The 22,316-nt window shown below is 42.7% G+C and overlaps 1 protein-coding gene across 1 annotated transcript in view; it reads right to left on the bottom strand.

The window, feature by feature from the left end:
* Positions 1-22,316, bottom strand: part of LOC143926536 (vitellogenin-A2-like) — a 55,531-nt gene that overhangs the window by 5,187 nt on the left and 28,028 nt on the right. Inside the window, exons 22-31 of the mRNA XM_077450343.1 lie at positions 21,862-22,031; positions 18,266-18,898; positions 14,688-14,729; positions 13,301-13,453; positions 11,045-11,254; positions 8,392-8,534; positions 6,259-6,397; positions 3,342-3,477; positions 2,711-2,897; positions 670-758 (exon numbers count right to left, since the gene is read on the bottom strand). Coding sequence (XP_077306469.1) covers positions 670-758; positions 2,711-2,897; positions 3,342-3,477; positions 6,259-6,397; positions 8,392-8,534; positions 11,045-11,254; positions 13,301-13,453; positions 14,688-14,729; positions 18,266-18,898; positions 21,862-22,031 — 1,902 coding nt within the window. The remainder of the gene's footprint in view (positions 1-669; positions 759-2,710; positions 2,898-3,341; positions 3,478-6,258; positions 6,398-8,391; positions 8,535-11,044; positions 11,255-13,300; positions 13,454-14,687; positions 14,730-18,265; positions 18,899-21,861; positions 22,032-22,316) is intronic.

Genomic DNA, 22,316 nt, shown 5'->3' with positions numbered 1-22,316 from the left:
TCCTAAAACTAACTCTACCAGTAACCCCTAAGCCAAACCTTCCTTTAATACTAACCCTCCCTGATATAAACTTTAATACTTCCTGCATTCTTATGTAACCTGCATCAGCATCCTCTGGACCCAAGACAATCCGCCGTGCTAAAAAGATACCAGCACCAGAATCTATTGTTCTGATCTACAGGAACACTAGATACTAAGGAGCAGTGCCTTCCCCATGTAGACACGTGACACAGAATGGAAGCCAATGCAAACAGACCAGATATTGTCTGTCTATTTAGACCAATGGTTGTCCACTTACAAGGTATAGGGGGCACTGCATTCCCTGACGGCACCAATAATAGTCAGAAACTGAAAACATGCTGGAGGGGATAGTAGGAGACTACAAAAATGTCTATGGGTGTTGTTGAAGATTGAAAGCCTGCTGCAGAAGACAGCCGAGACTAAGGGCGTGTTATAGGAGATTTTTAGAGATCACTGTTATTACAGGTCATTTGCAAATGAATGCTCCCGTTCCCACCACTGGGGTTTGCAAAGGGTTAGTACCATAGGGCCGCATGAGGCTCCCTGATTCACCAAGGGCTTAGATGATCATATGTTGTCAGCAGTGCCAGTTCGTTATTTCATAAAGATTAGTGAAGCCCATGGGCAGCTGTGTAGAACCCTACTTACCTTCACTAGGCTCGTAAGGCAGTTTGGAAATTTCAACTCCATTAACCAAGATTGTAGGCTTTCCAGATTCTTTGCGTATATCAATGGTACTAAATGGGGAGAGAGAAGGAAGCCATGAAATAAAGCATTAGGTTGGCAAGTGATCATGAAATATGTATATTAAAGCTATAGCCCATCATCATGATATAACTGTAGTATTGACATAAAAATATAATGGTAATGGCTCTTAGTTGCCATCAGATTTTAGCATTTACCTTTCTAAATGTTAGTAATATAATGTTTATATTTAACTAAAATCTTCCCATAAGATTATATGTGCCTTTAATCGCTTGCCGACCAGCGCACACCGATATACACCGGCAGACTGGCACTGGTGGGCAAAAGGGCGTAGAGGTATGTCCATTTTAAGATTGTGGTGTTGCGGACGCATGTGCCCACCATGGTCTTCTTTACCATGACCGCGGGTCCCGTGGACTCGATGTGCCCGCGATCGTGTTATGGAGAGGTAGAACGGGGGAGATGCTTTTGTAAACAAAGCATTTCCCCATTCTGCCTAGTGACATGACAGAGATCACTGCTCTCTGTCATCGAGAGCAGTGATCACTGTCATGTGAGGTGTAGCCCCTCCCCCCCACAGTTACAATTTATAGTGCATAGTATATGCACTATATATAGTTTATAGTGGAAAAAATAAAAAAAGCAGAGGTGATCAAATACCACCAAAAGAAAGCTTTATTTGTGGAAAAAAAAGGATGCCAATTTTGCTTGGGTACAACGTCACACGACCGTGCAATTGTCACGTAAAATTAAGCAGTGCCGAATCGCAAAAAGTGCTGTGGTCAGGAAAGGGGTAAATCCTTTCCAGGGCTGAAGTCTAATGTAGACATCCAAAGTTCCTGTGACTACTGAAGCTGGGCTCCACCATCTTGGATATGATGTTGGCAGCCCCAGCAGTCTCAGAGCTCTCAGCCAAGTGGCTCTATAGTATTTATTTTGCTCCTCCTCTGGCAGCTACATAAAAAGTTATGTAGAAAGCTGAAGGGAGGAGCAGAGGAGCTGGGCCAACAGAGAGTAATTAGACACTTCCAGAAGATGAGAAGGCCATGACGTGCAAGAAGGGAGGCCGCTGTGCAGGTAATTGACACTTATGCCCCGTACACAAGGTCGGATTTTCTGACGGAAAATGTTTGATGGGAGCTTGTTGTCAGAAATTCCGACCGCGTGTAGGCCCCATCAGACAATTTCCATCAGAATGAGATCTGGATCTCAAATTTTCCGACAACAAAATCCATTGTCGTAAATTCCGATCGTGTGTACACAATTCCGACACACAAAGTTCCATCGAGCAGAAGAGCCGCATTGGCTATTGAACTTCATTTTTCTCAGCTCGTTGTACGTGTTGTACGTCACCGCGTTCTTGACGTTCGGAATTTCCGACAAGATTTGTGTGACTGTGTGTATGCAAGACAAGTTTGAGCCAATATTCGTTGGAAAAAATCCATGGATTTGTTGTCGCAATGTCCGATCATGTGTATGCGGCATTAGAGTAGTCAAGTTTTCTAGCAAGTTCAAGGGCACAATGCAAGTGCATAAAAAAATTAAGGAAAAAACACCCAAAGTAAACATTTCAAATACTTAATATTCTGTGCCTTTACCAGCAATTTTTGTTGCAGACAGGGTATCTTTAAAGCTTGACTAAACCTTAAAAATTGATAGGAAATATTGCATGTATCTTCTGCTGAAAAAGGTCTCCTTGCTCCTGCGGCACATGCAGTGCAATGTATAATGCTGGTCCAAATCCAACATCTGTAAGATGTCAAAATTGGAGCTGGGTTTCCGGGGACATGTAAGTTCAGTGTGCTTGCGCAGGAATTGCATCATCAGTGGCAACCAAATGACCCAAGGGGGAAGGCACTAGACTCAGTAAAAGTATAATAAAGGACAGACTGAGCTTTGGCAACGCTAGACACCATTCATCTTTACGGTGTTCCCAGTTATTTTAGATAATGTCAATAATGTAGTAGATCACTGGTATACTTACAAATCACCAAGTTGAACAATAATGTCTCTGTGTTCATCATTTTCATTGGCGTTCTTGGTCCTCACCATGAATTTGAATTCGTCGGTGCAGTCCTGAGCAAGGACATGAGTGCAGCTTCCAGGCATTGTGTACAGGTAGTTAACATCATTGAAGGTTGTCATTGTGCTGTTGGCCATTAAGCAACGTCCTAGGGTTAAACCAGAGAATACTTATCATCGCATACTTGTGTTGAATTATGGAGAAAAAATAAAATTGGCATGGTCGCCTACATCAGGCTTCAAGTAACACTGAAGGCCTTTTAAAATGTGATTGAGCCATTCTAAAGTGGCCTATCAGTCAGTATGATCATCATTTAAGCATTCCTCAGGTCGTCTTGAGAACACCTTAAATAGTCACTATCACCTTGCCCATGCAGGGCAAAATGATAATGTTATACAGCATCCCTTTGAAACCAAACACATATTAATTACACTTATTTGCATTAAATTGGCCCCAGAACCCATGTAATCCATATGTGTCCGGGTTTAAAGGGATGAGGTGGCAACTCTATACAGCAGTCAATGAATAGGGCTAAGCCACATTTTAAATGTCATTGGAGGTAAATTTGATCACACAATGGAACTTTCCTTACCTTGAAGATGATCTGCTATGGTGTTGTGAATATCAGCAAAAACGTTAAAAGTTGGCACTTGGAGGTTGGCAACATTTGCTCTCCAGGGGAAGGGAATGGGTATGGGCAGATTGAGGGCTTGGTAGTACAAAGTGAACTGCATTATAAGAAATAGGAAACATTCATTAAAATTTCATGCAAATAGAAAAACAGCCTTTAGATCAGTCATCTTTTGAAACTCATTAAAATGTATTTTTAAATACTGCTGATATAATCTCCTAAAATTTTACATAAAAGCGGAACTAAACTGTATCTGAGCACCATAGACTCAAAAAAACTATTTATTTGTTTTTAATATTCAAAGCAAACTCTCATTCATCCATGTCTCCATGCTTTGTTTTGTTGAGAAATCACCCTCCCCCCAGCATTCCTAGCCAAGGCCAGATTATTCATGTACTGTAGCATTTACTTCCTGTAATCTGTCTGCGTTTAGCTCAGGCATGCAGGCAGGAGGGTGTGCTTAGCTGAGAAAGCCCCTCCTCCAGATGAAAGAAGAAATACCCATGAAGTCTCCTGGGATACATGACATAATTTGGCCTAGGCCACGAAGCAACCGAAGAAATGTGAAAAAAAAAGTTTAAAACAGATTAAATAGAATATACCTTCCTATGTATTTACTAAGGCAAGCAGCATAAGGATTACAAAATAGTTTATTATGTTGAGTTTAGTTCCGTTTTAACAGTTTATCATTCCTTGACTAGCAGAACCAAGGCTGTGCTAGCCAATCACACAGTTGTTATCTTAACTGGGAACTGGAGGCAGAGGTGTTACAGGAGGGTAAGAGCAGAGGAAAGTGCACACTTGTGCGCTACTATTCATTCATAGAAAGTATGGTGTATTTTCAGTTAGCACACATATTGAGTCAAAAGTGTAGAATGTCCAGAAAAAAACATATTTTCTTAGTGTTGCTTAGTGCTAGGTTTTTACTGTTAACCTGGGCTTCTTTAGAGATATTCACCCTTACCTCCGGTCCAGCTGACAATGCATTACAGACAAGAAGTAAGCAGAGCTCTTAAAAAGCAATATAAACATAACAAAAACGTTTTTCTTTGTGAAGGTTGGGGAAGGCTTAAAACCTCTGTTTCTGTCTGGGTTGCTGGTGCAGATTTTCCTTAATTTCCTGTCTGGTGAAACCGTTGTCAGCAGGACAGGAAGTGAGGGTCAATCTCTCACCGTTGTCAGAGGGACAGGAAGTGAGGGTCAATCTCACCGTTGTCAGCAGGACAGGAAGTGAGGGTCAATCTCTCACCGTTGTCAGCAGGACAGGAAGTGAAGGTCAATCTCTCACCGTTGTTAGCAGGGCAGGAAGTGAGGGTCAATCTCTCACCATTGTCAACAGGACAGGAAGTGAGGGTCACTCTCTCACCATTTTCAGCAGGACAGGAAGTGAAGGTCAATTTCTCACCATTGATAGCAGAACAGGAAGTGAGGGTCAATCTCTCACCGTTGTCAATGGGACAGGAAGTGAAGGTCAATTTCTCACCATTGATAGCAGGACAGGAAGTGAGGGTCAATCTCTCACCGTTGTCAGCAGGACAGGAAGTGAGGGTCAATCTCTCACCGTTGTCAGCAGTACAGGAAGTGAAGGTCAATCTCTCACCGTTGTTAGCAGGGCAGGAAATGAGGGTCAATCTCTCACCGTTGTCAACAGGACAGGAAGTGAGGGTCAATCTCTCACCATTTTCAGCAGGACAGGAAGTGAAGGTCAATTTCTCACCATTGATAGCAGGACAGGAAGTGAGGGTCAATCTCTCACCGTTGTCAGCAGGACAGGAAGTGAGGGTCAATCTCTCACCGTTGTCAGCAGGACAGGAAGTGAGGGTCAATCTCTCACCGTTGTCAGCAAGACAGGAAGTGAGGGTCAATCTCTCACCTTTGTTAGCAGGACAGGACATGAGGGTCAATCTCTCTATCATAGAAAACCCAACTAGAAATATATGCTTTTGTCCACATACACCTTTGGGGTCTATTTATAAAACATCTGGTGCAGGAATGGCAGAAGCATTTGTGCAAGTTAGTGCAAGAATGATGGGTCCTGTAGAAGAGATTAATGCCTGTATTGTAAGCTCCACCTAGTTGCTGAAATGCTTTATTGCAGTGGTCTCCAAACTGTGCCCATTTGCTTGCTTTTATCTGATCCTTGAGGTACTATTCTCCCAACTGACACCAACGATGGGCACCATTCCACCTACTGACACCATCAATGGGGCACTGTTCTTCCATTGATACCAAGGATGGGGCACTATTTCTCCCATTAAAACCTACGATGGGGCACTATTCCTACCACTAACACCAATGGGCACTATTCCTCCGACTCACACCAATGATGAGGCACTACTCCTCCCACTGACACCAAAAACAGGGCACTGTTCTTCCGTTGATACCAACAATGGGGCAATATTTCTCTCATTGAAAACAATGATGAGACACTGATGTTGGGACAGTATCTACTCCCAATGGCCACAGACCGGCCCCCCTAATGCCTGAAGGACAATAAACTGGCCCTTTGCTTAGACTGTTTGGAGACCCCTGCTATATCATTTTCTCATTTTGGTATTTCATTTGGGCCACTAGATGGAGATGGGATTAATCTAAAAAAAAAGGGGGGGGGGGCAGAATTTCCTTCAATGCTTATGGCATTAGTGCAAAAAATGTTTCAGAAATAGACCCTTTAAGTAAAACGAATATATATGTTTCTTGCTACACATACAATAGATTTCCCTTAAAGGAGACTGTTAGTGTCACACATAGCAGCCGGGTTCCCGTACATTCGATAAGCTATGGCCACTATTATTACATTACATTACATTACATCTCAAATGCCTTATCTAAAAGACTACTAGAGCAATAGAAACAGGTGAAGGAAAGTGTCTCTTACACGTGGCAGCTTTATCACAACATTTGCAAGCCTGGGTCGAATAAGAGAGAAGATGAAGGTCGCTTGGTTTGATGGGTTCTTCTGAGCTTTTTCATTGAATCCTAGCATGTAGGCAAATCCAGGTACCAACTCTGAGGCTCTGAAACAGCAGAGTTTATTTTATATATTATATACAGTATAGTCTATTATTGCATTATATTATACATAAACTAGAACTATTTAAGCCAAACCCCAGGGCGATGATATAAAAAAAAAAAAACACACAAATTAAAGCTGCTAATCATTCATTGAAAGCATTAAAGTTTTTTTTTGTAAGTATCTGAATTTAACTTGTTATCAGCGCTGTGTATATCCCCTGTACAGCAACTGGGAGAGGTGGGGGCAGTACTGGGAGCCAATAAGGTGTGCTGTGTTCAATTGTGTAACAAGGAATCTGTTAGGAGGACAGAGTGAGCAGAGGGATGACCCTATCAGTCTACTGCTGCTCTTTCATTGTCTAGTCAGCAGGATGGGAGTGGAGAGAGGACACCACTATATTCATTATCCATACATGTCATCCAACTCACTATTCTGGATAAGGTACTATGAACCTACACTGACTTTGCTTACTGCACATTGGTTGTAAGTCTGCAACTCGGAAAGTACTGAAGAAACAGCCAGGCAAGTAGTATTCAACAACGATCAACAATGAAATCTCATATGTTCATGTAAACATAGGTTTCCTTTAAAGTGGCTGTAAACATGATACATAGAGATGAAACAAGTTCTTCTAAATGTTTTACCTGTTTATCTCCATTCTGTACTTGTACATTATTAACGTTGTAATAAAAACTTTTTTATGGATATTGTCTAATATCTGTCTATTTTGCTTACGACACCTTAAAAGTCCCGGGGTTTGTTCACTCCATAGTCCTTTTTTTGTTTCTACATATTTGTGATGTGGTGTCTAGTTTGATGTCTCTGCCCTCATCATTGATTGTTCCATTCTTCTCTTCTTTACAGCTGTTCAAAGTGCATAATGTATACAGCTTATCTGAGCTTTCAGAAAGCAGGAGGCGAGCAGCTCAAATTACACTCTGCACAACTAAGTGAAGGGAGCCCTGAGAGCTGATTGGAGGGAAGGGACACCCCCTTTATACACAGCACACAGGAACAGAGCTGAGGCTGATCATCACAGGCTTTCCTGTCACCTTTTTACCTCTTGGTGTCAGGAAAACTTGTCAGAAGGGACTCATGCTGATAGCAGAGGAACGAGGCAGCAGACAGAATATGACACTTAGTGCTCTGGGTTGAGACAAGTACACACTATAGAGCAATGGTCTTCAAACTGCAGCCCGGGGGCCAGATGCGGCCCTTTGCTTGCCTTTACCTGGCCTTTGGGGCACTATTCTTCCCACTGACATTAACAATGGGACATAATTCCTGCCACTGACACCAACAGTGGGGCACTATTTGATGGGGCACTATTCCTCCCTTTGACAGCAATGATGGGGCACTATTCCTCCCACTGACACCAACGATGGAGGACTATTCCTTCCAATGATGGGAGACTTTTCCACCCACTGAACCCAATAATGGATGACTATTCTACCCACTAACACCAATGATGGGGCACTATTCCTCCCACTGATACCAATGAAGGGGGGTTATTCCTCCTACTTACATACAGGATGGGGGACTATTTTGCCTACTGGAACCAGTGATGGGACGCTAGAATAATGGGACATTGTTACTGGTGCCAGGACATTTTCTAAACTCACTGGCCACAGTCTGGCCCCTTTAACTGCTTGCTGCGCACCCACCGTCAAATGATGGTGGAGCGGTGCAGCTCTTGTTCTGGGACAACGTAATTTTACCGCTCCTGCCTATTGAAAACAATGGGGCAACGCCGTGATACCGCCAGCAAAGCACCACTGCAGCTAAATTTTGCGGGCAGATTTATCCCCTTTTCACTGAATGGCACCACTAAAACACTGGTAAAGCGGCACTGAAAATATCGCCACTTTACCACTGACACCCGGGGCGGCTCAGTGTGAAAAGGGTCTAAGATGATTGCTGTAATGTAGTAATAATGTAATAGGAATGACATTTTGTTTGGATTGTAGCCAAAAGTCGTTTGTAACTAAATCTTACTTTTGTCCGCTGGATTTCAATTTGGATGGGATTCTAGGCCAGGCAATCTTCGCCATCAATGCAGGCTGCAAGCCAAGGAATCCAAGCTGAGCAGAGGCAATAACTTTGTATTGTTGACAGTTCACACCCCATTTCACTGTAGCCTAGACCACAAAGAGATAAGCAGAATTCAGTTTTTTTGCATCATTATTTTGAGGCGCAATGTACTTTATGGTCTGCAAAAGACATTAATGAGCCAACGTAGGCCTTTCAACATATTGCCGACATAGGTCTTCAGTAGGTTCACCATGTGGCACAAGCTACAAGTAAAGTTCATTTGAAGTAACAGAATGGATGTACCTATACATTAAGCCTAAGTTCACACTAGGTGAGGTGGAGTGTATGTTAACGAGAACCTGCAATCAGTTTGCAAAACGCGGTGCGATTTGGCAGATTTGGATTGCATGGGTGTGAACACCCATGCGATTCAGTTCTGGTGCAGTCAAAAAAGGGTCCTGCACCAGTTTGGTGCAAATACGCTGCGATTTGAGCCATATAAATCCATGGCTGAAATAGCACCCCAGGGACACTGCATGTAATTTGCCCAGGAAACATTGTGAATCTGGGCTTAGACAGACTTTGTACTAACGATCTCTATTTTCATAGATTAAGGGCTCTTTCACACAGAGCGAATAAGTGATGATCCGCCCTGTGGATATCTGCTTGCTCAGCGGGGATAGCTCCATCGATCCCCGCTGAGCACGCAGATGACAGGTCCAACTCTGCACACTGCGCAGGGACGGACCTGTCAGAGCGCAGCTCACCCCTATAAGAGATCGGGTGGCGACTGACCGCAGAATCCATCGTCACGCGATCTGATCTGATGACGGATGGAAAAGTAGGTTTTTCCTCCGTCACACTTTTTCGGATCGGAGCGTGTGAAAGAGCCCTTAAAGAAGAATTCAAGTTATGGCTTTTTTTTCTATACATAGTTATAGTATTCCAGTTCAGATCAATGTAACTATGTATATACCATACATGTGAGATCCCTCCAGATGCTGGAAATCACTGTAGTAGACACGTAGGTGTGTGCAGCCTATTGCATTAGGGTGTGTACCCTAAAGCTCAAACACACGTGTGTGTGTGTGCATGTGTATATATATATATATTGATGGTGTCAGTAGAGAAGTGGGTGGTTTCATTAGGGCAGAGATTGGCATCAGTAGGGCAGTGGACAGTGTCTGTAGTTTTAATTTTTATTAATTTATTTTGATGAGTTTTGGTGAAATAGGGGTCTAAACAGGGGGCATCTGCACCAAACAGGATGATAAGGGATGCACACCTATGAGTAGAACCACTGCTCCAGTAATCTCCACTAGCTTCAGGGTCCTGTGCTAAACCGCTGCCCTGCTGCTTTCTGAAAACAGGTTGGCTGTTCGATATAGGTGCCATTTAGAGAATGCATTGCATTTTCTCAATGAATGCGCATCATTCTCTGATTGGACAAGGTGGAGAGCCTGCCTCTCCATTTTGATCAATCAGAAAATGCCTTGCACTAATTGAGAAAAGAAAATCATTCTCTAAATGTATCCCTTGCCGAGCAGCTGACCTCCTGACCTAGTCTCAGTAACTGGCGCTCCGTAAGAGACCTGGTCAAACACATCCCTTCTCTGTGTCAAACACAAGTCTGAGCCAGGACACTTGTGACATGATGAGGGGTGTGGCTGCTACTCAGTTATGCCAGTAAAGAGCACTGGAGCAGGAACAGGGGTAGCATTTTCATTGCAAAACACACTATTTTAGACAAGCCTTGTGGGCAGGACGAAACGCGTCAGTGGGCATGGCAAGGGAGGGACTTAGAGTGAGGTCACAGTTTGAAAGCAGCACGTGTGTTGTCAGGAGTATGCCATCTTTTAAACTTGATACTATACAGTGGGCTTGGATCACCAGAGCTGTAGCTTTGGCGCTTCGAGCAAGCATGCCATGCTCTTCTAACAGGGTTTACGTCAGTTCTGTTTACTTCAGTCTAAATATGTTTGGCCCCTTTCACACGGGCTGTCTGATAAGTTTTTCAGGCGGACCTGATTGGACCCCGCATTGTCCTCTATGTCCTGCATTGTCCTCTATGGTTAGCAGGCATGTTAACCACTAAGCCACCACATACCTCCCAACATTTTGAGATAGGAATGAGGGACACCTACTACAAAATATATGCAGGCATAGGACATGCCCCCTGCCACACCCCCTTAAAAGGAGAATTAACCAAAAAAAAAGGTTAATTAAATCCACAAGGGCTTTTTTTACCACTACTATTCCTTTATATTGGCTTTTAAAATTTACAAATGAGGCATTTTAGAAATTGGATGAAAGTTTTAGCACTGGGAAACACTTTTTGAAAGATAAAAAGTGTTTTTTCTATACAACTATATAGATCAGACCATAATAAGGGACAAATGAGGAGGAAAGAGGGACAGAGGGACATTGCTCCAAATCAGGGACAGTCCCTTAAAAATAGGGACAGTTGGGAGCTATGCCACCATGCTACAGGTATAAATAGGACCAGTATATTCGACACGTTCATAACCTAAGTAAGGCCAACATGCTTAGTAAGGCCGATGTTAACCTGTTATGATCCATAAAGCTAAAAATAATTCTAGTAAAATTAGATCTTTACCTGGGCTTTACGCATGCTTTGCATGCCTGCCTTGATACAAACTCTCCAGCGGCTTTCTTTATTGATGTCCACCATGAAGACCTGGACCTGGGGCTTGTATGAGTGATAGTTACTGTACACAATGATTTGGTAACCTTGCTTGGTGTTGTCAGATCTGATTGCCTGAGCGGTGATAACCCAGCTGGGAGTCTTCTGTTTATTTATTTTGGCCTGAAAAAAAGAAAACAAGGCTTAATATTAGGTACATATTTCATGGGCTAATTCCAAATTTTATGCTCCATTCGCACATGCGCGACTCCAAAGTCACATGATTTCCCCATGCAACTTTGATATGACTATATACTCTCTGTACCTAAGCTGCATCAAAGTAGTGTGGGCACCTTTTCAAAATCGCTGCAACTTTAAGTTGCACTGATCTGAACGGGTGCCATTGAAACGTATGGGCTGCGACTTGTTATGTCCAAAGTCACATGACAAGTCGCGCAACTGTGAATTGGGCCTTAGTCTGTAGATTTCCCCAAGTAGATATCTAACACACACCTCCCAAAAAGGACACTTTAGTTCAAAGTTTGTAGACAAAGAACACACTGCTGATACTCCCCTCGTTATGCCTGATGCAAAGAATAAATTGGCAAAAGCGATTGGTTAAACCCACAGATGTATTTCTTTGAACACTACCTTTCCTCTACAATGGCTTTTAAAAAAAAAACAGATGCAATTATTTAAAGCAGGTATATGCAATTAGTGGACCTCCAGCTGTTGCAAAACTACAAGTCCCATCATGCCTCTGCCTCTGGGTGTCATGCTTGTGGCTGTCAGAGTCTTGCTATGCCTCATGGGACTTGTAGTTCTGCAACAGCTGGAGGTCCGCTAATTGCAAATCCATGATTTAAAGGTTGGAGGAAAGGTTTGGGGGAGATTTACGAAAACTGGTGCAGTTGTGCATAGTAACCAATCAGCTTCTAACTTCAGCTTGTTCAATTAAGCTTTGACAATAAAACCTGGAAGCTGATTGGTTCCAATGCACAGCTGTACCAGATTCTGTGTGCACCAGTTTTATTCAATTCCCACCAAAACATCAAAAATATGTTAGGCAATGCACCCTTTATAATGATTCCACATCCCTGAGGTCAATACAAGCACATTAAATAATAGATGGGATTTTACCGGCACCAAGACACTATAGTAACCATATCAAGTAAGAGAAGTTTATTGTATATCATGATTAAAAATAGATACAAAAATTATAAATATAGAGCTCCCTCATGACAGTAGATCACATACAAGTAAGTCATATATATGGATGGATATGTGAATACCCCAAAGAACCACATAAGTGGAAGTCTGAAAATGCACCTCAACATGTTTCAACATTTTATTGTTTTCTTCAGGGGGTATTGCAAAAAGGGTACAAAAAACCCCCCAAAAATATTTAAAAAATAATATAGGGTATGTAGATACACCGTTGTGAGCCAAAGCACTGAAAAATAGGGGTGTTATATACTATGTTTAAGATATATGAGTGGTTATATCCTATTTATTGGTTATATTTTTCTCTTAGTGACAACTTGTCCCTTGAACTCTTCTCTCTCTCTGTCGTGCGGTCTGTTTCCTGGCTTCCTGGTGTGCTCCACATGTGGGTTGGCTTCTGTTATCAACATTGTAAGTTTGTTGATGTTTTTTGTAGAATCTACCCATTTTGCAATACCCCCTGAAGAAGACAATAAAATGTTGAAACACGTTGGGGTGCATTTTCAGACTTCCATTTATGTGGTTCTTTAGGGTATACACGTATACATATAGGTGACTTACTTATATGTGATCTACTGTCATGAGGGACCTCTATATTTTTAATTTTTGTATCTGTTTTTAATCATAATATACAATAAACTTCTCTTACTTTATATGGTTGCTATAGTCTCTTGGTGCCTGTAACATCTCATCCATTATTTCATGTACCTTTAGCAAATCCCCCCCTCCAAAGCGTACTATAACATTTTTGGTGATAGTATGGTGTGGCATATTTTATGTAGAGGTCTATCAGACCACAAAAAGAGTGGCAACTAAAGAGGAAAGAGGCATTTGGTTCTAAAATAGGGACAGTTCCTTCAAATGAGGGACTCCAACATGCCGTGTCGGAGTATTTAATAAAGCAGAAGGACAGAGCACAACACTGACCATTCAGGTGACTGGCATGGCTGCCATATTGATAGTCCTGTCTTAGTTAGAACTGAAGTAATAGATTGGTCTACTTACACTATGCGCATGTTTTCTGGAAGATCGACTGCTGCTGCTGCTGCTGCTACTGCTGCTGCTGCTGCTGCTACTGCTGCTGCTGCTGCTGCTGCTGCTTTTTCTTCTTCTGCTGTGGTCTTTGGACTGAGCTGAGTGGACTTGACCAGATGTTGTCTTTATATTATAATTTAGAGATGTTGTACCATTAGGAGGCATCATAGCATTATAAAGAAAACAACATTAGAAGCTGTTGTGTGGTACATGTTGTGTTGCTGACCAACCGGCCAACTATGAACATTGCAAGATTGCTCATGTATTAATATATACATTTATTTATTTTAGATCCTCATCCAATTTTATTCAGCAGATTCTGAGGCAGACCATGCTCACTTGGTGAAGGAGAATGCTAATTGGGAGGTCAAATGCACATATTCGCCAGCACACCGTGGATCGTCAATTACGTCCAAATATGTGCATTAGATCTGTGATGTTTCCAGTTCCAGTTGGTTGTTGCTACACTGCCCGTTCCTCCCAAAGCCTTATGCAGGAAAGTGTGCGATGGGAATATCGATACTACAGCTAATTAGGAGGGTCTGTGTAATCTTATACTCACGGTCAATGCTTTCACGGTATATAGAAGCAGTGCATATCCTGGGGTATCTGTTTGGACATGGACTATACTTTCTGGTCTTCCACCAAATATGAAATTTCTAATTCAAAAACATTATTGAGGATACCTACAATTTAGTCTCAAGCTCCCTACAGGCTCTAATGGCCCGTAAAAAAGCCGCACCACTTCCGCCGCAGACATGCCTAAAGGTTTCTTGGTGAACAGGAGTAAAAAGTCCCCGCCTGTGTCCTACTGAGTACAGGATGAGGACAGAACGCAGGCTGACCACCTCTTTCATGGGTCGTGTATGCCAGTTCCATGCCCAACTGGAGGCTCTCCTCTCCTGGACAGCCTTGTCCCGGCGTCCCCCTACAGCCCCTGGCCACCCCCTGCTGGCCAGTTTTGGAACCTGAAGTCAGTCCAGGTGATGTGCAACCCGACCATTGGTTAACAACTAGGACAATGCAAGCCTTGTTTATTTGTCTCTGATAGTGGGAGGAGGTCGTAGCGTCCATCTGACCTATAGATGAGCCACTAAGTTCCAAAGGGCCCTTGTCTGCACAAATAGTATGTCCTACTCTGGGTGGCTCCACACCCAACCCTCCAACTTTCTCAAACCAGCTTTGTGATTGATCATTGTAGAATACGACATTCAGATGAGGGTCATTTATATCTGTGGGTGGAAGAAAACCGACTCATACTAACCTAGCTCTGCAAGGCAAGAATGCTAACCAGTCTGCTACCCAGAGCAAATTATCACCAATGTAATATAATGAAATAGAAAAAATTAGCCCTTACCTTAACACGAGGTCTTTTAAAACGCAGCTGATAAATTTCCACCTTTGAAAAAAATATATAATATTAATATATAATTCAATTTTTTTTTTATTTTTGTTTTTTTGGATAGAGTGAAGAGGGATCAGAACACCTGTCAGGTTTTTATTGCTAACGAGCAGGACAAAACTCTGGATAGCCGTGCACTGGAAAAAGACTTGAAATCCCATCTTTAATTGAAACAACGTGGGTCACATCAAAACAAAATCAAAAAATCCACAGCAAAAGAATAACAGGGTACAGGAAAATGCTGACACGTTTCGCACCGTAATCAGTGCTTACTTTTTATTGCTGTCTGTACCCTGGTTAGGAAGATTCACCCTCTCTATTCTGTTTATCATTAGGGATAGAAGGGAAACCTTTCAATGGTGACACTAGTAATGGTGACCCTGATGGCAACCAGGGATTCCTTCACTTTGGAGGAAGTTCTTCTCATTTCCTGTCTTGGCTATGGGACAGGAAGTGAAAGGAAATCCCCTCAATGTGACACAGATGGTTAAAAAAAATCTGTTAGAGGTTATTAAATATGTAACTATGTAACCCTCCCTTACTCTATTTAAAATGAAAAAAAAAATTTTGGCTTTAATTTGGAAGCTGAGGTTTAGGCATTGCAATTTTTACATAGTCCAGCTTGCAGCTTGAAATAAGTGTAAGTGATATACCTGTGGAAGCTAGAAACCTTCTCCACTTCAAGGTGGAAAATGGGAGCAGATTCAAAGTGCTCTCTGAATGCACCCATGCTGAGAAAACCACAAGGCAGTAGGACAGCCATTAGGTACCGGTCCGGACCTAGTAGCTAGTGGAGATCATTGTAGTAGCAGTGCCTACTACAGACCTCCATGGGCATTCCACAAGTATGGCACATACATAAATATATTGCATCAAAAAAAAAAAAAAAGAGGGCACACCAGCTGTGCGCTATCCATTTATTTAAAGGATAGAAGTGAATAATTATACTCACAAATAAAACAATGTAAAGGCCCATGGCGTGTTTCAGGAGAAGTGCCACCAGAACCATTGTTTGTGTCTCCAGATGGGCTATGATGGCATCACAAACAAATCTGTAGACGCCAATGCATTTCGAGGGTATGCCTTTTTCCTACATAGCTACATTGGTCCCAAGCTGGACCACTGTAGATATGTAAAAAATTCAATACCTAAACTTCAGCTTCAAATGAAATATTTGCCAATAATGTGACAGTCATATGGGGTATAATTTTTTTAAAAACATTGTTACTATTTATTAGTATTGTCATAAATATCTTTATGCACATTCAGCCCCCAGCTACATCACCTCATCTGCAGATATCACCCAAATCGTCCTCTCCGCTCCTCCCAAGACCTCCTGCTCTCTAGCTCGTTTGTTACCTCCACTTCTGCAGAGCCTCTCCCATCCTCTGGATCTCTCTTCCCCAGTATGTCTGGTCAGCCCCTACCCTGTCCACCTTTATTTAGGGAAGCCTACCCAACCCCCACCGAATCACCTCCACCAGATCATCCCCCGCAGCTGTTACCTTTTGTACTACCTTGCTCTTCCTTTAGATTGTAAGCTCCACGAACAGGACCCTCCTTTTCCTTCTGTATTGAAGTGTATTGTAATTGTATCGTTTCCCCCCCCCCCCACATAGTAAAGCACTGCGTAAACGGTTGACGCTATATAAGGTTGGGTTCACACATGCTGCAGCCATGGCTCACAGCAGGGGTCCGGCGCATCCCTGTTCAACAATTCAAGTGCAAATCAGGTCAGAAATCTGAATTGGAACCAAAGACGCACAGGACCTTTTTCAAATGCGGACTGCGGCCGCACCAGGGCTGTGTGAACCGGCTCCATTAAGAGTCGGTCACAACTCTCCTGCAAAGCAAATTGGATGTGAGTTTCGCATATATGTGAACCCGGCCTAAATCCTGTATAATAATAATAAAAATAATAATAATTCAGGAATTTGTTGGCATAAAGGTTTTGTTCATCCAGTCACTAATTCAGTAATAACCATGAAAATGAAGCTGTGTCCAGCAATGTTACAGGATAAATTGAAGGTGTTTGAAAAGATATGGGATCCATGGATCAGATACTTGACCAATGATCCCCAGACTATCCCTGGCTAGGTTCCCTACTGATTGATGTGGACTAGCACGCGGAACCCCCTTCCCCTCCTCCTTTCTATTCTTCTTTTCATCAATTCTTTGCTCTTTTTGGTCCTTTTTTTTTTTTTTGCTTCTTCTTTAGATTTTGTTATTAAGGGACTTGGACTGCATGATTCTGCATTTTTAGGGGATGGAGCGTCCTGCTCTATTTGATTGAGAGGATGTACATTCCTTAAGGTGAAAAACGTACTCTGAGCCCCGTTAAATTGCGTTACCATAATGTAGAAAGACATACTGAGAGTTCTAGGTTTTACAGTCCGTTTTATAGCCTGTTTTACAGTCTGTTTTGATACTAGTAAATAAGACTGTGGTTAATAGAGCATCATTATTACAGATTGTGGTTATATACCGCAGAAATATAAGAGGCTAGTTGTCTCAGGGAACATGGCCTATTGCCATGCGGATTGTTGTAATAGGTCCTTGGCATTGAACTCATGCAATTATAAAGTATGACTTTCTATTTTTATACAGTATGCAATTCAAATTGTGGAAGTTACGTGTTATTCAAAATTAATGCTGGAATCTCTTTATTTTTGTTCTGTGAAAATCTTTAATAACAGATATTGAAACAGAAAATGAAGCTGTGTCTTGGCAATGCTAAACAAAGCAACAGGTTCACTTTAATGACAGCCAATTGAAAGTACATACTTATCTCCCGTTTGCTCCAATACAGCATGTCTCCATGAGAAGATGAAACCTTGTGTTATCTTCAGGAAACTCTAGGTAGAGCTTAAAGTGGATATTGAAGTAATATCCAAGGCTCGTTTATAATGTCTGGGCCTCCGTTCCCTGTAAAAATTGCTGCTATAGTATGTCCAAAATGAACCTGTAAATTACAATAGTTAGATTTTATACTTACCTAATCACCTAGGTGAACACTCCTTCCGACATGATCTTGGGGAATGTAGAGCCCCCAAAGTCTGGTAAGAAGGCATTCTTGCTAATGGACCAGAGTGTCTCCTTATGACATTTGGCCTGGCCTGCATTCCCTAAGAATCTTCATATAAGTTAGTGATGTCACAGCCAGCATTGTGGATTATGGTTATTATAAAAGGTAACCCTATAATCTACCTTTTTTCCCTACAGATGCATTTATGGAAATACTATAGCTAGTAGTTTTTACAGGGGTAAGGGTCCAGGCAATATAAGTGGACCTTGCATTCTACTGAGGAATGTCCCTATGTGACGGTATATGGGTCTATGCAGCTAATCTCTACGCACCAATGCTGTCACGTGGGAGGAAGGGTAATGAGTTCCATGCTTGCCCATACTCAGTTTCTTAGCTCCTAGTGGCTAAACCAAGTGGGGGAAAGCAAAGGAAATGTGCTATTGAGGGAACAGGTATTAATAGATAGAAAGAGTCACAGATTGTATAAAATACACAATGCTAATATTACCTGTTCGCTGGTAACACTGCTATGGCCTCCATCATCCAGAGGGCTGTTGGACAAGTTGGTTAGTTGCCACTTCCTTTTTGAGTTCTTGTTTTGCTGGTGAGAGTGCAGCTGCTTATTTTGATGTTGATGGGGGTGCCTTCTGCCCCTTCTGCTTTGGCTGGAGCTGCTGCTACTGCTGCTGCCACTTTGGCTAGAGCTGCTGCTACTGCTGCTGCGGCTGTTGCGGCTGCTGCTCCTGCTGCTGCTACTGCTGCTACTGCTGCTCTGCTTGTTCTGTCCATGTCCTTTATGTCTATATTGTCCATCTTGTACTTTTTGTCCTTTTTGTCCTTTATGTTTACTGCCACTGCTACTGCTGCTGCTGCTGCTGCGGCTGTTGCTGCTGGAACTGCTACTGCTGCTGGTAGCGTCGCTGCTGCTACTGCTGCTGCTGCTACTGCTGCTTTTCTGGTGTTTTTGTTGTTTTTTGTTGTGCTGCTTTTGCTCATTGGATTTCAATTGGCCCTTGTGTTGCTTGGAATTATGAATGCTGCTTGTGGAAGCAGAGGAGCTGCTGCTGGACAGTTTATTTCCCCTCCTTCCATCAGTGTCCTTTCTTCCACTTCCTTTACGTGGCATGCTTATATTTGTTGCCTGGAATGTGATAACAAATACACATAGTGATTACCAAAGTATCCCAGATTTCTAATAGCTCCTAACAGCACCAGATCAGGATGCCTGTGCAGCAAGTTTATGGGGGAGAAACACATTTAAAGCGGGAGTCCGCCGGGACTCCGCGTTTTTTTTTTTTTTTAAAGCCAGCAGCTACAAATACTGCAGCTGCTGACTGAAAATAGTGTCACTTACCTGTCCAGCGCACCCGCGATGTCGGCACCCGAAGCCGATCTGTAGATCGTTTCTCGGGTGCTGCCGCCGCCATCTTGGGTATGGGAATCAGGAAATGGAGCCTTTCGGCTTCATTTCCCGGTTCCCTACTGCGCATGCACGAGCCGCGCTGCGCAATAAGGATGGTCCCCGCTGCCTCTGGGATCTGTGTGTTTTCGCAGCAGGCAGCGGGGCACTTGCGGAAAGGGGCGGGCACTTGCGGAAAGGGGCGTAATCCACGCCCCTTTACGCAGAGAGCTATCCCGGAAGTGGGTGCAGTTACCTGGATTACGGAGGATTCCGATGAGCAGAAGGTCCATTTTAGGGTGGACCTCCGCTTTAAGATGAATGCCCAGTGATCAATATGTTATTATTCTGGTGACCAAGTGTGTGTGTGGCACTGTTCAGGAGCCCTATGTTTAGGCTGCATTGACACCTGAGCGTTTCAAAGTCGCACATTTTTACTGCGTTTTTGCAGTTTTTTTTTACCGTGATTTTGTTTAGGTCACCAATGCAAAAGGCAGAAAACGCACCTATAATCTGCCCCAAAGAAGCTCATGTTCTTTTCTAGCTTAGGGCGTTTTTCAGGCGTTTTGCTTCAGGTGCCAAAACACCCAAATGTGAACAGATGCCCTTGAAATGAATGGGGTCCTGCTTGTTCAGCTGCTTTTTGGTTGTTTTACGAGCGTTTTGTGAAGCTAAAAATGCTCAGGTGTGAACGAAGCCTAATTGTCGTATTAATCAGGAAAATAAAGTTTCAGTGTTGCATTTTTCCGGGACCACAAGTTTTGGTATGCCATTATACAGGGTGCTGGAATTTCACTGTGGCAAAGTTTGGGGTGCTCAGCTTTAGTGTGGTGGTATATTGGGTGCTTACATTTTAGAGGCATTATGCTGGGTGGTATTATTATGCATTCTCAGCTTCTTCTTGGAGCTCAAGTCATTGTGCATTATTTAGGGCTCTTAGCTTTTTATAGTATATTGGGTACTTACATTATAGAGACATTATACTGGGTGCTCTAGTTCCAGTGTGGACCTATTATGCATGGTCACTTTTTTTTGGGGGGGTTCAAGTCTCAATGTGACTTTACTCTTGGAGCTCAAGTTTTAATTTATATGGGTCCCAGATATCAAGCATTTGTGCTGCAAGTTTGAAAATGACTTGCTAAGCTGTTGCTAAACTTGCCAGGCTTCATAAGTTTGATGCACAATTACAGCAAGTCTGCATTGCATGACTCCAGATCAACTTTCTTTGCAAACATTCTGCAAGTCTGCTGTAAGTTCTGGTTCAGTTATTTTGTGCAATAGTCCTCCCACCACAGGGGTCACTGTGGCTGAATTGTCATGCTGTAGACTTGCAGAGCTCTTGCTGTAGACTCACCACTGCAACTTTGCTCTTGCTTGAGACTTGCCACACAAATTTGCTATAAATTGGAAAAGTATCAACATGAACTTTTGCTTCTAGTGCTCTGCAAGTGTACAACTAACCAGTGAAAAAATGCAGCAAGTTAATAGACTTACAATTCAACACTGCCACAATCTTGAGGCAAGTTATCCTTGCCATCTGGGGTGTAGGTGTGGTTCAAGCTCACTGTCCACAGGGGAAGAGTACTCACACGGAGACTGGTCGATGCAGCAATGTATATTAACATGGTAATGTTGAGAGAGAACAACAATCTCTGCAGACATGGTCACACCAGATCAAAACACTTACAAGGAACCAGGCAATGTGAAAATATGCCCACTGTAGATGCCTGACAGCATTCATCAGAGGAGGCAGCTGAATGGTAGACTGGTAACAGCCCCTGAGTAAGGAAAGGCTACTGCTTGAGCTAGAGTGACAGTCCTCCACAGGAAGCTGAGGCTATACTAATCCAGTTGTAACTAACCAGCAGGGGATCTGTTCCTGACCTACCTACTACACAGAATGTGTGTCAACCTGAAGGGGACAGTGCTATTTATAAGCACTGCCCACATCAAAGATGGCTACCAGATCAGTCAAAGCAGCAGCATCCAATTATACAGCTGCTCCCCTGATGACACCTAATGAGGCTTCGGAGGATTCTGGTTTCCCTTTTGTCATTCACCCTCCCTGCATGGCAACCACTTAACAGCGCCACCCTTGCAGGGAGGTTAAACTACAACTGCCTACATGGGGCCCCAAGTTTCAATGTGGAATTATAAATTTCAGGGTAGTATTGTTTGGGATGCCCAAATTTCAATGTAGCATTATACTGTGTACTCGGGTTTCAGTGTAGCATTGTTCTGAATACCCAATGTGTCGCAATATATTGGCTGTAATGTCTGTTACTCTGGGGCCCATATGCTATTTTCTAGGGCTCAAAAGTTGTATTGCAAATTATATCCGGTATCATAGAGCTGTCAAATTTTAAAGGCGCTCAATGTGTGTCTACCATCAAGGTTACTTTCTTTATACAGCTCCCAGTTTTTCCTACAAAATAAGCAATGCATTAGAGAAAAAAGTAACCAGCACTTTTCTGTTTGCTATGCTGTTCATCTCTCATTGCTAAACAGGCCTACAGAACAAGCACTGGCAGTTTACAGTAGAAGGTTAGGCCCTATACCGAATGTGTCCAATAACAGAGAATTTCATTTGTGATATCGGTGCTGGGGGCTTGGGGCCCTCTGCCATCTACATGAGAAGCTTGCTATGAGGCCATGATAACAGCCTACAATTGAATTACCTTACAAAATAAACCCAGTAGTCTTACCTTATCAATGCCAAGGATGGTCATCAGCTTTGATAGGGCTGCAGATTCTTCAATGTGTTCTCCATTTTCCCCCTGCACATCAACCAGGGCTAATATCTTAGAGGCAGCTTTGGGTCCAGCAGCGATTTCCAGTACCACTTTCTCAATGTCTCCTTCCTTGTCACCTTTGTCTTAAAGCAATCACGATTTTAGATACTCAAACTCAAACCACTTAAGGGTCAAGAAATACATTTCTCTATGAAAGGTAGCTTACAAAGGCATAATTAGGGCCATATGAGGGCAGTGTGGTAGAACAGGACTGCACAAGTGCTTTGTGAAGCACCTCCAAGAGCAAGCGTTTGCAGTGGTATCAGCTACAGTAATGTTGGCTGTATAGCTATTAGTAATATAATAAATACTAATGCATAAATATTATATACCACACCAATATACAGTTGCTGCTTCCACTTGTAGTA

This window comes from Lithobates pipiens, unplaced genomic scaffold, assembly GCF_037356315.1.
Source record: "Lithobates pipiens isolate NorthernLeopardFrog02 unplaced genomic scaffold, aLitPip1_a1.2 Scaffold_23, whole genome shotgun sequence".
NCBI lineage: Eukaryota > Metazoa > Chordata > Amphibia > Anura > Ranidae > Lithobates > Lithobates pipiens.
This window is presented reverse-complemented; position numbering and strand designations above follow the sequence as displayed.